We start from the raw sequence: 18,100 nt of genomic DNA on the forward strand, positions 1-18,100 counted from the left end.
TAGATTGTAAGCTTGCTAGCAGGGCCCTCATTCCTCTTGGTATCTGTCTTGATCTATGTGTTTATTGTTATGCTGTAATGTCTATGGTCTGTACAACTCCCCTCTATAATGTAAAGTGCTGCAGAATAGGTTTGCGGTATAGAAATAAATTTGTTATTATTTAGAGAGACAATACAGTGAAAGCATGTCATCATGCAGAATTTCATAGTTACCTGCCGACCTTCTTAGATGTAGATGCACTGAATGAAGATTTCGTCTGAACAAGTGTGCCGCCATCTGCAATGATACAAATCTCTGTTTGTGTGTAATACATACATATAATATAAGATATCGTAATAATAGATAATGCAGACACCACTCTACATAGAAAATATTAATGCGGTCCTCATGTAATACATACATATAATATAAGATACCGTAATAAGAATAGATAATGCAGACACCACTCTACATAGAAAATATTAAATGCGGGCCTCATTGTATAATTGTATATACTCACTTTCCGATCGTTTTACGTAACTGGCCTCTACAGTCGTGGTTCTTGATGTTTTGCTGCCATCATCTGTAAAACAGAACATTTATATTTATAAAGCATGTAGTGACAAATGCAATACAATGGGAACGCATCACAAGTGAGAACTGCTTTATGCAAGAGCTATAGGTAAAAGGCTTCATGACTTCTAGTCACCTATGTGATTAGGCCAAACTGGCCTGGCCAGAATTGTCCTTCTTATGCTTTGATTGGGTTATTTCAAAGGATTGCCTCTGAAACTTATTTGGCTAGAAAAGTCTGATTTCTTGGCATTCCACCACTGAGCCCCAAACCAGTCATTAGAACGGAGGTCCTAAGCCCGGTCGCACAGGGAGATTGTGTGTTGCAAGGGTTCACCTTGGGTCCTACTGCTCCTTTCAAGGTCTTTGGTGCTCATGAGAAATAAAGTGCTCAGATGTTTGTGTTTATCCTAAATATAAACTAAATGTAATAATGCCATGGATATTCAACCACTGCTCCATTCAAAGATCTCATCACTGTGGTCATGCAATTTACAGGAATGAGGGCTGAAGACTCGAATTCTAATGATTGTCTTATAGCTTTAGTCTAGGTTGCAGACTACTCCATTGTATCTGCCTATCAGGAATGTTATCGACTCTGCATCAGTGGCCACAATTGAGGACTTTATTTTACTCTGGATTCTATACAAAAATAAAAATCCTTCTAGCGACTGCATCTTGAGAATCGGTTACTTACTTGATTGCACCAACCTCTGTGTTTTAGTAATGGTGCTAACGGCCGAGCCGTGATTTGTCGTTTCAGTCTGTCGTAAACTTGTCTCTGTGCTCCTGGCCATCCTGGACTCCTTCTCCTTGGTCTTTAGTTCCTGTAAGCGCTGCTCTCTTTCCTTCTCCCGTTGTTCTAACAAAAAAGCAAATATATTCGATAAAATGTACAAGCCATAGACATTTTACCAAGCAAAAGTAACTGGCTTAAAAAGCGTTTTGACTTATAACAAGGTTAAGCACCTGATTATCGATGCAAGATACACTATGAAGTAATCGGTATGCAGCGACATGATACGTATACATATAGATTCAGTTGCGGATCAGCGAAGAAGCTAAACATGTATTAAGTACGTTTTTTCATTAACTCAATAAGTTGTTTCCATTGGAAATTTTGGATCTGGAAATCTAGCCTGAAAATCTGTAGTAAACCCTCAATATACAGGAACGGTCTAAAGCAACTTTTCCGATTTGAAAAACTGCACCACGTGGTGCTAAAGACGTGAAAAGTACCTCTTTTTCTCTGTCGTAGCTCCCTCATTGCTGTTCTGATTAACCTCCTCTCTTCAAAGTCTGTGGTGCCATCCAGCTGGATCACAAAAAGCAACAATACATTAATTAGACTCTGCACAAGAGAATCCACAACCCTCCCAAAAACCTCTTGATCTCACCATTTTATCAAGAACATCCTCATCTTCCACAGAGCGCAGTTCTTCAGCTGTCACTTTGCCCTTTTTTTCTTGCTCCACTTTCACAATTTCAGTTGCGGTGGGAAGAAATACCTCAACCTGCTGATTGCCCTGTTGTGATGGCTCCGGCTCAACCTGCAGAACATCAAGACGTTAGGTCAAGCACAATACTAGCACATGTCTCTTAGAACAGAGCCAGAAATTAGACAGTTTATTGCCCATTTCATTTTTAGAACTTGAAAATTAAGCAATAATTAGTAACATTTTAATTGGGTATCCAGTTATGGGAAATTTAGTTTGCAAAACACATTCCTGGTATTTCACCTTCAACGGCCTACTGATGACATTTACATAAACGTATTCCTACATGTTTGACATTCAAGATGAGATGTGCCTTCAATTATAGATTTCCTTGCAGTCAGGACTAAAGGAAACGTACTCTTTGGAATGAGACCATTGACCGTAACAAAAATGGTACCTAATGGGGTATGTTCATGGGGCACATTTTGTTGCATTTGACCACAAACATATCTGAAGCCATAGGAGGTTTATCCATCTATTATCCAAAAACAGTCTTTCACACTGGAGGATCCAACAGGCCTATACATTGCATGGCAATCCCAATGAACACTAGGCGCTTGGTTCCTCCGAATATTACAGCTGATCAATGGGGACCAAAGATATTATTTGGTCAAACATTGGTTAAAATATACTTAAAGCAAGTCACCCAGTCCTGTAGAAATCCAGTCTCTCTCTCTCTCTCTCAATCAGGAAGTCACAAAAAATCCATGCGCACTGAAGACGACCGGATCCGGCTAAAAAACGGATCCGGCGCATCAGTTTTTCGCAATTTACGTCGGATCCGTTTTTTTTTTTAAACATTAGCCGGATTTAGCCTGAAACAAAAAGCCTGATGTGTGAAAGAAGCCTAAGCTGTCTGCACGATGTGAAATCAGTCTGTTAGGCTATGTGCCCACGTTGCAGAATAGAAGCAAAAACAGGATTTTTGGTTGCTTACCGTAAAATCTGTTTCTCGGAGCCTTCATTGGGGGACACAGGAACCATGGGTGTATGCTGCTGCCACTAGGAGGCTGACACTATGCAAATAAAAAAGTTAGCTCCTCCTCTGCAGTGTACACCCCACCGACAGGAAGTAGGATATTCAGTTAGTGAGAAAGCAGTAGGAGAAGCAACATGTAAAAGAGAAAGAATAATATAATAATAATAAACTTTATATAGCGCCAACAAATTCCACGGCGCTCCATAGATTAACAGTTTCAAACACTCAAAGAGTGTTCAAAGAACTCAAACGTATACAGTAAACAGAGCTGTTCAACTTGGGAGGGTGCTGTGTCCCCCAATGAAGGCTCCGAGAAACAGATTTTACGGTAAGCAACCAAAAATCCTGTTTTCTCTATCGCCTTTCATTGGGGGACACAGGAACCATGGGACGTCCCAAAGCAGTCCCTGGGGTGGGAAAAACAGACTTCCATCAGGTCCGAGGACTCACCACTGCCGCCTGCAGGATCCTCTGCCCAGGCTGGAGTCCGCCGTAGTTCGGCGAAACGTGTGGATGGAAGACCAGGTTGCCGCTTTGCAAAGCCGTCGGCAAAAGCCCCGTGACGTACCGCACTGTAAGCGCCGACTGCCCGGGTAGAGTGAGCCTTATCTCAGGAGGAGGCACTCTTGTTCTTGACCCGGTAAGCTTCGAAAGTTGCCGTTCTGATAGAGTGAGCAATAGTCGCCTTGGAAACCGGCAGGCCTCTACGCACGCCATCAGGGATGGCGAAAAGAGAATCCATCTTTCGGAAAGCGGCTGTGCTAGCCAGGGAGATCCTCACTGCCCTGACGAGGCCCAGCCTGTTCAACGATCACTCCAGAGGATGAGTCGGAGCTGGACAAAGGAAAGGTAGAACGATGCCCTCGTTGAGGTGGAAAGATGAAAACCACCCCAAGGAGGGAAGGAAGGAAGGAAGGAAGGAAGGCAGAGGCCTGGGACCACCTTGTCCTGGTGGAAAATCAAGAAAGGAGGTCGGCAAGAAATGGCAGCCAACTCGAAAACACGGCGGATCGAAGAGATGCACCCGAGAATGGCCACCTTCCGAGATAGAACTGACAGGGAAAACTCCCTGAGAGGCTCAAAGGGGGAACCCCTAAGAACAACCAACACAACCTTTAAATCCCATGAATCCACAGAGGCCCTGTACGGAGGGACAGTGTGGGCTACTCCTTGAAGGAAGGTCGTAACCTGTGGCTGAGAAGATAACGCCTTCTTAAAAGGGAAGAAGAGCGCAGAAACCTGGCCCTTTAGGGAACTGAGAGCGAAGCCCGAATCCAGTCGTGCCTGAAGGAAAACCAAATGGAAGGCAGGGAAAAAGGACATAGGAGAAAAGTGGTTGGACTCGCATCAACGAAAGTATGCCCTCCAGGTAGGATAGTAAATCCTGCAAGAAGACGAAGGCTTCCCAGCCTGAATTATAGAGTGGCTCATCTGGGCCGAAAGGCCGGACGCTCTTAGAACTGTGGAGTCCACAGCCACACCGTTAAACTGAGCGACCGATAATTCGGGTGGCAGATCGGACCCTGAGACAGCATATCGGGTCCGTTTGGAAGGCACCAGGGGTGTCCGCGAGAAGATTGACGATGTCTGCAGACCAAGACCTCCTGTGCCAATCCAGGACGATCAGAATGACCGGCACCCATCCCGCCTTGATCTTTTTCGACAGCTTGGAAAAGCAAGGGAAGGCGTGGGAACCGATAGGGGAGCACGAACTGCGACCAAGGAATGGCCAGAGTGACAACACCACTGTGAGAGGATCACGGGACCCTGGGCCGACCCGAGGGGCCTTCCTGTTCAATCAGGACGCCATGAGGTCCACCTCTGGAGTCCCCCATTGAAGGGCAATCCGATAGGAAACCTCCTGAAGAACCCTTCCCCTGCCGCGAGGCCCTCGCGGCCGAGGAAGTCGGCGGCCTAAAAGTCCATGCCGGGGACATGCACTGCGGAGCTCACCAGGACCGTTGCCTCTGTCCAAAGGAGGATCCTGGAATCTCGGCCGAGGCCAGGGAACGTCGAGTCCACCCCTGGTGGTAGACATATGCCACTGCTGTGTCATCGTCTGTCTGGATTCGAATTGGCAGGCTGCTGAGAATCCTTACCCAGTGAAGGAAAGACAGAAAGATGATCCGGAACTCGAGGACATTGATCGGCCAAGAGGACTCCTGCGCCGACCAACAACCCTGACAGAACAGGAAACAAAGCCCCGCGCCTCCGCCGAGCGGGCTGGCGTCCGTCGTCACCACCTGCTAGGGAACTGGAAGGAAGGCTGTGAAGGATCTACTCTGGGATAAGAGAAGTGACCTCGGCCACCAGTCGAGGAACCGTTTGACCCGGGAGAAAGCCGGATCGGACGATGCAGAGAAAAGACAGACCTGTCCCCTGTGATAGAATAGCCTGCCGAAGAAGTCTTGAATGAAACGGGCGAAGGGAAAATTGCTTCCGATGTTGCAACCAACCTCCTTAGGGCCTTCAAGGCCCGTCGGAGAAGAGGGGAGCCGAAAACCCTGGAGCAAGCGAACTTCCTGACAAAGGAGGGATATCCTGTCTTCGGGAAGGAAGACTCTGGTCCGACAAGTATCGAAGAACATGCCCGGAGATACGAGGTGCTGAACAAGATGGAACTTCTTCCTGTTGACGAGCCACCCGCAACGGCTAGAATGTCGGGAAAGATGGATAGACTTTCGGGAGCCTGAAACCGAAATTCCTGAGCCTCCATGGAAGCGATTACTGAACGAGGGAATATCATCCTGAAGTGTCTCCAACGAAACTTCCTGTTCAGCAGATTGAGATCCGGACTGGGACGAACCTTGTCGTCCTCTGTCAGTACAAAAAGATTCGAAGAGAAGCCTGTGAACCGTTGAACCGTTCCAGTTCTGGGACGGGAACGATTACCCCGGATTTAAGGAGGGAAACAATGGCAGTAAAGAAACCCGGGACTAGAGCGGGGTCTCTTGGAGGTTGGGATTTGAAGAAAACGATCCCAGGACCGTGAAATGAAGATTTTGTATCTAGAGGGAACAAGTGCCCTGGCCCATGCGTCCTCTACTGAGGAGACCCAGACGTCCCTGAGGAACAGAAGATGGTTGCCCAGCCTGAGAAACGGGCTGGGGTCTAGTCGTGGGTCATGCCTAGGTGGAACTTCCAGTCCTGGACCTGGATAATCCGCCTTAGGAGTAGCGGGCACGCCAGGAAGGAGTGAGTCCGATGAATACCTTCTTCTCTTAACGTGCCTGTGGCCTCTGCTGTTGCGAAGAGGAATCTGATGCCGCGAAACTACGAAAAAGGTCGAAAAGACCGAAGTAGCCGCCTAAGGGAAAGTGGGCGAGGTCTGGAGAAGGGGACTGGTGCCGCCAGTGGCGTCCTTAATAAATTTGGTCCAGCTTGGAACCGAAAGGACGTGAACCTTGAAAAGACAGGCTCGTAAGGGACTTCTTTGATGACTCTTGAGCCAAACAGTGCGACGGCTGGCAACAACCTCACTGGGCGCCTGTGCGGCAGAAGACGCGACGTCCAGGGAACCAATTATTCCCCTGCGTGAGTAATCTGGGTGGCAAGTTCCGCCAGCCGGCCTGATGGAGCTCCAGCTTGAATGCCCCAACGGAGTTGTTTAGCCCCTCAGATACAGACTTTGAAACCCAAGTGGAAGCCAAAGTCGGGCATTGGGATGATGCGGCAGGTTTCGAAAGCCGACTTCACGAAGGATTCCATGATCCAATCGATGGAATCTTTCAGAGCCGCCCCACCGGACAGTATAAGGACTGTGTTGGTGGCAAGTCTAGCAGCCGACGGATCCACAGGGGGAGAGGTCGTTCTCTAACGCCTCTCAATCCGGTTGGCAATGAGATCCGGAGGAAAGAGATTATGAGACTCCAAGACGCTTGTCTCATTGAGAACGTCTGGTCGAATTCGCTCTTTCTCTGGCCAGAAGCTCCTCGAATTCAGGATGAGGAGCCAATACCTTGGGAGGTAGTTTAGACCGTCTAAACGAAACCGCCTGATCTGCGGGTTTCGTAGAGGAATCTTTGATGCCACAGGTCTGATTGGTCGCTCCAATGAGGCTTTGAACCATATCCCTCATGTTAGCGATTTGGTTCGAATCCGGCCCCAAATTATCCTCCGAAGGCGCATCAGAGAAAACCTCGCCTGACTCCGGGGGGAAAGGCCAGGGGGAAGTCGACCACAGAGAAGGACCGTGGGGCGAAGTGGACCGAGAAGAGAACTCAGACCAGCGTTCCTGTCTGGATCTTTCGCGGCCTGTATTAGAAGTCTCGGACGGAGCTTCTTGCGACCCGCTGGCTACTACGGAAGTCTGCAGGGGCAACCGATCTAGCATGGACACAAGGGTCTGGGACACCTGTGTGAGATCCGCTACTGATAGAGTGGCAGGGGGGGGGGGGTCCTGGGCGGTGAGCATAATGTGGATTGCTGCAGGCCTGCCTGAGAAAAGGTAGGAGGCCGGAAGCGAACTCCCGTAAAAATAGACCGAACGGGTCCGAGGAAAAATTCAGAAGGGAAGAGTATCAGTCTGCGGTGCAGAGCTACTCACGGCAGACGCTGCGCATAAGGCGAACACGCAAAGTGTTAGACTAAGGCAGAAGAGGGAGAACAAAAGCGACTTCCCTTAAGATTAGACATGGCGATGAAGAAGCCAGAAGGTTAGTACTCACGACAGGTGATGGATGGAAAGCTGCACCTCATGATGTGGATGGTCCTTAACGCAGGGGTGCAGGCAGACAGAGCAGACTTCTGGGACACTCTTCTGTCCAGGACCGGCTGCAATGCTGAGCCGCAAGGGATGAGGACGCCAGGCTATGCGCTTTGAGGAGCCAGCGCAAAGCGGTCCTGGTGCCGAAAAACCACTTCAGGGGCGCAGGAGAAAGTGGGCGGGGCTAACCGCCAGGACGGCGCTGGTGGGCGGGGCTCACCGACTTGAACCAGTCGGGCGGGAGAAAAGCCCGCCTGATGTAAGGAGGAAGTGGCGGAGTGCGGCCGGAAGTAGGCCCCGGGGGAAGCCGGGGCCTAAATTAGAGGCCGGCGTCCACCGGTGCAAGACCGCGGCGCCGGAGCTGTGCGCCGCGGGTATGAAGCGGCGGGGCAGCCTGGGACAAAGGCATCGTGGCCGCAGAGAGCGGCCGGAGAAGCGTGGCTGCAGGGGCCCGAAGTGGCCTGCAAATGCCGCCGCGCTGGCAAAGATGGCAGGGGAGCCGCCACGCTGGCACAGATGGCGCTAAGGGCGGCCGGAATCGTACGGTCGCAGGGGCCAGAAGCGGCGCGGCGGCCTGCAAACGCCGCCGCGCTGGCACAGATGGCAGGGGATCCGCCGCGCTGGCACAGATGGCGCTAAGGGCGGCCGGAATCGTACGGTCGCAGGGGCCAGAACAGGAGGCAGAACGGCCGCAGCTATGGAAGCGGCGCGGCAGACAGAAAAGCACGGCCGCCGTGCGGTAAAGGGATCTCGGCCCGTGCGCGCGGATAAAAAGGCCCCTGCAACTGCGTGCAGCTGCCTGTGCACACGGGCGACGACCAGTGGGATCCCCCCTTTAGAAGATCTGTATGGGGTGGGATGGAATGGGGAAAATACTCACCTTAAATATCCCACGTCGTTACTAACCTGAAGAGGAATGAGACGTCCAGGGAGCTGATGGACGTCCTCGTCTCCGCAACCGACAGGCTCTGGTGGGCGAGTGGGTGGGGGACGGAGCCAGGACCGGACTTCTAAGCACGCTTGTGTGCTAGGATCTTGGTCCTGGTGAGGGATCTATGAGGATACGGGGTGGCAGTACACGCCGTACTCATAGTCCGCACTGTGGGACTACAGGTGTGACTGTTCACCCTGTATCCCTCCGGAAAAACCTGAAAAGAAACGACGCACATTGAGGTATATAAGGGTCTAATGAAAGACCCGTGTCCACCTCCTACTGACACTAAGCTAAACTGAATATCCTACTTCCTGTCGGTGGGGTGTACACTGCAGAGGAGGAGCTAACTTTTTTATTTGCATAGTGTCAGCCTCCTAGTGGCAGCAGCATACACCCATGGTTCCTGTGTCTCCCAATGAAAGGCGATAGAGAAATTTTCCTCATCAAAACTGGACTCCCTTGCCGGTGAAAACGCATGCGGATTTTGATACATTTTTGTAGCATTTTGACGCGTTTTTCCAAGCGTTTTCCTATACCACTCTACGGTGCCGCAATTCCGCAAAATTAATGAACATGCTGCATATTTTTCAGAGTCCTCTGCGGAAAAAATACGCATTATGGCCACAGCAATTGCGGAATGCAATAGGATGCGTTTTGCTAGTGTTTTTTAAGCGTTTCCGCAGCGGAAAAACTCGGCAGAAACGCTTGAAAAATGCAAGGTGGGCACACAGCCTAATGGAGGATTTGGATGGACGAACTGTGAGTAAACCACACAGATAGGAATGCATCTGGCACCAGATCCAAATGGCTATATCAGGACACGGCATGTTACTGAGCTATTCAAAGCACTTCACTAGATGCCGGACAGGGAAACGGCCACAAATTAACACCGAGGTGTCTGAGGAATCAGGCAATGTTTCTATGTTCAGTCTATTTTATTCATTTTTTACAGCCAACATCAAGTGTGGATTTAAGAGAAGGAAAAGTATTTGTCTTTCACAGGTGTCTTATGATCTATTCATGGATTTGGCTTCAAAAATGGCATCCAACAAGGTGAACATACCCTTAGAAAGTCATAATAGTGATTCTTCGCTATGCCAGCCATGCAAAATACTATTGAGAAACGCAGCCAAAGTGTAGACATTGGCTTGTGTATGAGGCAGCTTTTCCTATACACTGAAGCTGTCCACCAGCATGTCCTACTAATGTGACCATGCAATCCGCCTTACTCAATAGATGGGATCTATAGGGGAAACCCATCAACTTGTGCAATCAGCAGGCAATAACACGAGGAGCTTTACAGACTGATAGGTTTGTAGAAACATTCAGAAAATAACTTCATTCATTTATTGAAAACACTGTCTCTACTTGAGGGTCAGAGCGGGTGGTCCTACTCCGCAACTGACCACTTTCCTGCATATACAGAGTTGTCAATCATTGAACTTTAGCTCTTAATTCCCAAGTAAAATGTGAAAACAAACCTACACATTAAGGCGTTAGGAGATGTAGTTGGTTCTTGTAGGGCGGGCGGACTTGGTAGAGACACATTCTGCTGCAAATTCTCAGGAAACGACAGTTACGGTTTAACTTTTTTTTTCGCCATAGATTTAAGAAAAAGGTTTCGGTAGAAGTGGCAGCAGAATGTGTCGGCATCTTGCTCCCTCTTTCTTCATACCATCTTAGCAGCAACAGTCATGTCCTCTAAGTAATAGGAAAAATCAGTCTTCACTAAACAGACTTTATCCTTGACAAGCAATTGAAAAATCCAGGAGGAGAAAGATTTTTTTTTTCCCCCAAGAAGATATATTACAAGATTGCTTACATGTTAAAGGGCAGGTACTCTAAGGTTAGCTACTGTATATATTCTTAAATACTAGGCTGTAGCCAATTACACAGATTCCTGTACTGGAATCGGAATAATTGTAGCAAGTGGAAAAAGTAAGGAGCTATATTTAAACCGTTTTTCCCCCTGCTGTTCCTAGTAATCGTAAAATATGCAGTATGAAACAGCAGAAGCACAGAATTAGAAGGAATTTTTGACATCAGTTTCCTAGCGCTTTAAATTGGCTGCTGTTATCGGTCATGCTATTAAATTTATTGTACCCTGGTAACATGACAGAGTATTAAATAGACAAAAGTGTTTGAAATCGGGGAGGACACAAGGACATTCATCCCATTAAAATGCACATGGATAATTTTAGAGGGTTAGGCCATATTCACAAGTTCAGTATTTTACATTTGTATGCATAAGCAAAAATTAGGAGTAGAACAATCAGAGGGAAAGTATAATAGAAATATGTCACCACTTCTGTATTTTTCTCCCACTCCTAGTTTTGGCTTACAAATACTCAGGTAAAATACTGACCAAATACTGAATGTGTGAACGTGGCCTTAAAGAATAAAATCATTGAAGGCCATTATGTTCCCTCGATACCTTCAGTAGCCACAAAGATAATTGCTCTGAAAAATACAAACTTCTTGCAGCCCAGATACAATGCGGACACTTGTGGGACTTACAAGACTGTTACTTCTAGATAGATGGACTGAGGAAGATCTTCGTGTACTGGCAAACCTTGGAGGATGGGGTACAGACCCGCGAGCTTCCTGTGCGCCTAGAAAAAGAGTCAGCTCTTCCACCTGCCGTGTCAACCGCACTTGTTCCAAATGGAGAAGAAGATTCTCTTCCTTCAAGTCATTGACTGCCGACGTCAGGGGTTCCAACAACATGGCCATGTCCCGCAGTTGCTGAGTGACTTGCTTCTGAAAGAGCCCAAATTCATGCCCCGCGTTCTGCATGGGTTCTGGGTGCTGGTTATCCAGCTCCTGGATGCCCGCACTAGGCATACTCGGACAAGTGCCAACACTTAGCTGGGAATACCAGATATAAGCAGTAGGAAGCGCAGAGACACGGCCAGGACCACTAGATGTGAACACCACCTAGTACAGAGGAGACTGAGTGGGTGCAGGGGGTCTGCCTTCCAGTACCGTCACGATCACACAGCGGATCTGTCCAAGGACGCAGCTAGTGTCCGGCTCTGACCCCATTCTAATCCCGATATGGGGGGGATGTTTACAGACAGGAGCTATAAATATATTTACATAATATCTTTCTGCAGACAAAGGGGAAGAAAGATGTGGGCACAGCAGGTGGCAGGAAGCTGCCAAATCCTAGCACTGGAACAACAGGAAAGTTAACCGCTCTCCTCCCGGCACTGCTTCTATACAGGGGCTCCTGCAAAATACAGTAGGAAGAACATGCAAACTCACCGGTATTTTCTATAAACTGAAACCGCATTAATATGCAGATCACAGACTTATCCCGCTTTCCATTAATTATTTTTTCTCCATATTTGCTTATGAGGCAATGTGTGACAGCGCTTCACCCCCATAATGATGACCTGGTCACTTCTGTACACTGAACACTAATCTTGTAAGATTTGTTTTTTTTCTTTTGCCAAAATATCTGTTTTGGGTTTTTTTTTTTTTTGTCTTTTTTTTAGGCTGGAGTCACATTGCGGCCGTACCTTGGTTGAAACTGTGCTGACACGCATATCGTCAGTTTACAAATTCAATAGAGCTGGACTGCAATACCGCAGGCAACCTGGGGACAGATGAGGCACTGCTGTTGAAAAGTTTTTGTTTTTTTTAGCCCGTACAACTTTAATGGCAGTGTCTTTTTTTGGAGAAGGGGGGGGGGGGGTCCTAGTAGATTCTAATAAAAAAAATAAAATTGGGCACATCACAATGTTCTTCTTGGGAGATCTTTAAAATCTACTCTCATGTCTGTATCAATGTTGAAGGGAGCTGTATAATAAGGAGACAAGAAAAAGGATATACCCAAAAAGAACTAAAATCTGGAAAAGTTTCATTCCTGACCTGTAGACTGGTCTGCGATAATGGACGTAGCTAAAGTTTCCCTTTTCTACCACTATGCAGTAGAAATGAAGAATTCTGCTGAGTGCAAGGGAACAATGTGATCCAGTTATTGTAGAAAATAAGAAGCTTCATTCTGGCGGAAGAGCCAAAAGAAAAAAAATACTACTGAAGGACGTTTCCTTAGTGGCAAGATTTAACATAAGATTATCTGCAGCGGTTTCCAAGTGGTGAGTCACTACTGGCCTGTAATAAATTAGTGATTTCTCAATATAATATGGACTATGATGTAACGCCAAAAAAAAGGCATCATGCTGTATGGTAATAGGCTTCCCCTGAGCAGCAGTGACAAGGAGGGGAAGCCGGCTCTGGAGAGCTCACAGAAAGCCGACAGTATGAGCTCAAACACAGGATGTTAGTGGTTTGTCCCCAGATCAACATCCTTTAAATGCATGTAGACCCCCCAACGCATCCACTGGATGAATTGACATAACATTATTGTTTAAGCAGTGCGGCTCCAAGACTCTCCAATATAATCTAGAATGTTACTTTATGCTGGAGCTTCCATTTGAGAGATTTTCCTCTCTATACACAGAATGAAAAGTAAAAAAAAAATGTATAATTTAACCTAACATTAGCCATAATTGTACCTTAAATGGAATCTGTCAAAAAGTTTTTCTATGTAATCAGAGAGCAGCATAACGTAGGGGCAGAGACCCTGAATCCAGCAGCTGAATGGCAGCTTTGATTAAGCACTGTAAATTGGCCGATCTAGGTGGCAAGAGACACCTACTCCAGCAGCAATATCTCCTGCTGATAAAACAGCAACACAGCCTTGTATGACACGTCCCTGCCCCTTAGTTGTGCTACTGTCAGATTACATATTATAGCAAAACCTGCTGCAAGATTCACTTTAAGGCAACAACGGTTCTAATAATCCTTAGCAATAATCAGTTTCAATTTTGGACTAAAATAATAGTATGAACTGAGGAAGATCAACCTCCACTAATAGGAACGTTTAATATTTATCTTTCAGCTGACGGATGACAAAGATAGCCATGCTCAGTGATGCTGAGTGGGGTCTTCGTATTGGAGAGCTATGGATCTTTGTGGTTTATGTAGGACTAGCTGAGGAGCCCGGCGTTGCCTGGGCATAGTAAATATCTGTGGTTAGTTATAGCACCTCACTTCTCTTATTTTCCCATCACACCTCTCATTTTCCCAATCACATCTTTCATTTTCCCCCTCACATCTCTCATTTTCTCCCTCACACCTCTCATTTTCTCCCTCACTCCTCTCATTCCCCCCTAACACTTGTCATTTCGACCTCACATCTGTCATTTTCCGATCACTCCACTATTTTCCCTCACTCCTCTCATTTTGCACTCACACATTTTCAAATTTCACCTCACACCTCTCATTTTCACCTCAGTATATACATGTTTGTTATCTCCGTTATATAAAGTATATACCTGTATGTAATCTCCCCTGTATATGGTATATACCTGCTGTGTGTCATCTCCCCTGTATATAGTATATACCAGTATGTCATCTCCTTCTATATATAGTATATACCTGTGTGTCATCTCCCCTGGATATAGTATATATCTGTCTCATCTCCTCTTGTATATAGTATATACCTGTATGTCATCTTCAATATATAGCATATACCTGTATGTCATCTCCTCCTGTATATAGTATATACCTGTATGTCATCTCCTCCTGTATATACCTGTATGTCATCTCCTCCTGTATATAGTATATACCTGTATGTCATCGCCTCCTGTATATAGTATGTACCTGTATGTCATCTCCTCCTCTATATAGTATATACCTGTGTGTCATCTCCCCTGTATATAGTATATACCTGTGTGTCATCTCCTCCTGTATTAGACCTCGTTCACATGTTATTTGCTCAGTATTTTTACCTCAGTATTTGTAAGCTAAATTGGCAGCCTAATAAATCCCCAGCCAACAGGAAGCCCTCCCCCTGGCAGTATATATTAGCTCACACATACACATAATAGACAGGTCATGTGACTGACAGCTGCCGTATTTCCTATATGGTACATTTGTTGCTCTTGTAGTTTGTCTGCTTATTAATCAGATTATTTTTTTTTTTAAGGATACCACCAGATTGGTGTGTGTTGGTGTGTGTTGAGTTGCGTGTGGCGACATGCATGTAGCGACTTTTGTGAGATGAGTTTTGTGTGGCAACATGCGTGTAGCAACTTTTTGTGTGTCGAGTTGCATGTGACAGATTAGTGTAGCAAGTTGTGTGCAGCAAGTTTTGCGCATGGCGAGTTTTGCGCGTGGTGAGTTTTATGTGTGGTGCCTTTTGAGTATGTGCAAGTTTTGCGTGAGGCAACTTTTTCATGTGTTGCAACTTTTGTGCATGTGGCAATTTTTTCGCGTGTGCAAGTTTTGCGTTTGGCGAGCTTTTCCATGAGGTGAGTTTTGCACTTGTGGCAAGTTTTGCGTGAGCCTAGTTTTTGCATGTGGCGAGTTTTGCGCGTGGCGAGTTTAGAGCGGCGACTTTTGTGTTTCGACTTTTATGTGGCGAGGTTGGTGTATGTGTGGTGAAATGTGTGCTGAGGGTAATATGTGTTCAAGCACGTGGTAGTGTGTGGCGCATTTTGTGGGTGTGTTCATATCCCCGTGTGTGGTGAGTATCCCATGTTGGGGCCCCATCTTAGCAACTGTACGGTATATACTCTTTGGCGCCATCGCTCTCATTCTTTAAGTCCCCCTTGTTCACATCTGGCAGCTGTCAATTTGCCTCCAACACTTTTCCTTTCACTTTTCCCCATTATGTAGATAGGGGCAAAAATTGTTTGGTGAATTGGAAAGCGCGGGGTTAAAATTTCACCTCACAACATAACCTATGATGCTCTCGGGGTCCAGACGTGTGACTGTGCAAAATTTTGCGGCTGTAGCTGCGACGCCTCCAACACATTTACTTTCACTTTTTCCCCATTATGTAGATAGGGGCAAAATTGTTTGGAGAATTGGAAAGCGCGGGGTTAAAATTTCACCTCACAACATAGCCTATGATGCTCTCAGGGTTCAGACGTGTGACTGTGCAAAATTTTGTGGCTGTAGCTGCGACGGTGCAGATGCCAATCCCGGACATACACACACACATACACACATTCAGCTTTATATATTAGATCACCAGCTCATCATTAGGAGGCATCCATCAAACTCGTCTAGAGCATCATCTCCCTTCCCAGACCCCTGAAGGCATAACCGCGATCGCAACTGAACTTCCAAAATGTGAGAAATCATCCAATAACTGAACGCAGTGAACCCTTGAATGTGCCGTACAGCCCAAGAGCAGAGCGCTTAGAATAGCCGACCGCGACATTCATTCTCTGCAGCCTTCTGAAACCCAATACCATACCTGCACTGTTCATGCGGTAATCACGCTAGTCTAAATCTGCACCCTCATGTGATTAAGGGACAGACTATGGAGCGGGAGATCTATAGTCATATCATTTACCTACAATAACCATTACAGATATGGTGTCAGACTCATGTCTGCATAGCCAAAACCAGGGGAAGACCTGCTGTGATCTGCACCACCCACCGTGTCCATATATCCAGAGATGGTTGGATTAACACAAACCATCATTAAATCTGAAAGGCCATGCAGAAAACATAAAATTAGGAGGCACGCAACAATACGACCCTGCTGCTACGCAATTATGGACGAGGTTGTGATTAGAAGCTCTATGCAGGGAGAAAACAGATCATCGCAACAGAAGATGAAAGATAACTGGATATTAAAGTTATTAACAATGTGAAAAAATGGAAACAAGTAGGTCAAAGCCAAGATGACCACTACACAACTACGGGATGTGTCCTCACCTTTATGCAGCCATGTATAAGGGCAGCATACAACAGGGACCAATATGGTTTCAGGGTTGTGCCTGTGGTATCCTGTATTATGTGAGGAAGTGCCAGGGCAGTAGTTGTGGCTGAGGTAAAAGTCTCTTGCACACCCTGACCTCCCGTCACATACAAATCACAGGTCTCCGTTCCGTTACCTGTCACATTCTCCAGCTCCCTCTCAGGGCTTTCTGCACTGTACTGCATGTACTCCTCAGAGAATGAAGAATAAACAGACAGTCCAGTCCAGTTCAATGCATGAACTATTAACTTTTATGCTTCTGGTGCACAGTGTATACATATTCTTTCTACTTTCTATCATCAGCATCGGGGTGGACATTAGGCAATTTCTCATCTGTCCCTGTCTTTCCTTCTGTCACTAAGCACGCTTCCGGGACAGACTGGATTCTCCGGTCTCTCAGAGTCATCTCTGCTCAGTCCTGCTTCAGTATGGGAACCTCTAAGCCGTTTCGCCCCAGTCTCGAGTACATCCACCTATGTAACAGGCAAATTCTGAGTGACCTGCCCATAATGCTTAGTATTCTTCTGGCAACTGTAGACCCACTTATTCTGCACTGTCAGCACTTCTCCTGGTGTTAGGCCTCTTTCACACTTCCGTCTTTTCAAGATTGCCTTGTGCAGGCATGTACTATGGAGGACAGAGAATGAACTTCAATCCAATATTGCAGCCAGCATGCAGCCAGCGGGTAAGGAAAGGGTGAATCAAAAACCCCAAAACCCCGCCTCCATGGCTGAAGATTGTTCCCTCCAAATTCAGGTGACAGTGTCCCTTTAACTCCCCTGACAATGGCACGTTCAGGGCCCCCAGCCACATTTGACTGTCGGCCAAACTCAGTTATCGCAGGGTTTACATAATCTACCGGTAATATTTGGAGGGCTTGATAGAAATAGAGATATAGATATATATTTATTTCTTGGCCTCTGTTGGGCTAATGTAACACCAAAGATACAACAAATGTTGTGCCAACATCCTGTAAAAGGACCACAATAGTAAAAACCCTTGAAATTTACATAATGTGAGTAATAAAAATTATTTAGTCTGCTGATCTTGCGCCATTTGCGGAGTTACAAATTTTTGTTACACTGCTCAGACGGGTGGTACGCCACTGAGACGAGAAGTACATCGCTCAGACGAGTAAAGCCTGAAATTTCTGATGGACTTCCCTTAGCAGAGCGCTCTATGGAGTTCAGATGGCAGTTGCCACTTGCTAAACTTATAGGTGACAAGTCTGGTGGCAATGCTAGAAAGTAATTTGTAGGAAAGCATCCAGCTGCTTGATGACTCACATTCGATATCTTAATAGTATAGACGACCATGCTGCCATCATTTAGGTGTTTTCCTCACATTTAAGGCTATGTGCACACGTACGGAATTGCTGCGAAAATTTCCACGGCAATTCCGCAACTGTGCCGTGGGTAAAATGCATGCAGAATTGGCATGTGTTTTCCCGCTAAACACTAGCGTTTTACAAGTGTAATTAGCTTGTAGAATGCTAGCATTTTCCAAGCGATCTGTAGCATCGCTTGGAAAAATGATTGACAGGTTGGTCACACTTGTCAAACATGGTGTTTGACAAGTGTGACCAACTTATTACTATTGATGCTGCCTATGCAGCATCAATAGCAAAAAGATCTAATGTTAAAAATAA

General features: G+C 46.5%; 1 protein-coding gene across 3 annotated transcripts in view; it reads right to left on the reverse strand.

The window, feature by feature from the left end:
- SMTN (smoothelin) overlaps positions 1-18,100 on the reverse strand; it is a 173,251-nt gene that overhangs the window by 30,217 nt on the left and 124,934 nt on the right. For all 3 annotated transcript variants that reach the window (XM_069760252.1, XM_069760258.1, XM_069760264.1), the window contains exons 11-15: positions 1,950-2,102; positions 1,792-1,867; positions 1,250-1,414; positions 500-562; positions 213-276 (exon numbers count right to left, since the gene is read on the reverse strand). In XM_069760252.1, coding sequence (XP_069616353.1) covers positions 213-276; positions 500-562; positions 1,250-1,414; positions 1,792-1,867; positions 1,950-2,102 — 521 coding nt within the window. The remainder of the gene's footprint in view (positions 1-212; positions 277-499; positions 563-1,249; positions 1,415-1,791; positions 1,868-1,949; positions 2,103-18,100) is intronic.

Source organism: Ranitomeya imitator, chromosome 1 (genome assembly GCF_032444005.1).
Source record: "Ranitomeya imitator isolate aRanImi1 chromosome 1, aRanImi1.pri, whole genome shotgun sequence".
NCBI lineage: Eukaryota > Metazoa > Chordata > Amphibia > Anura > Dendrobatidae > Ranitomeya > Ranitomeya imitator.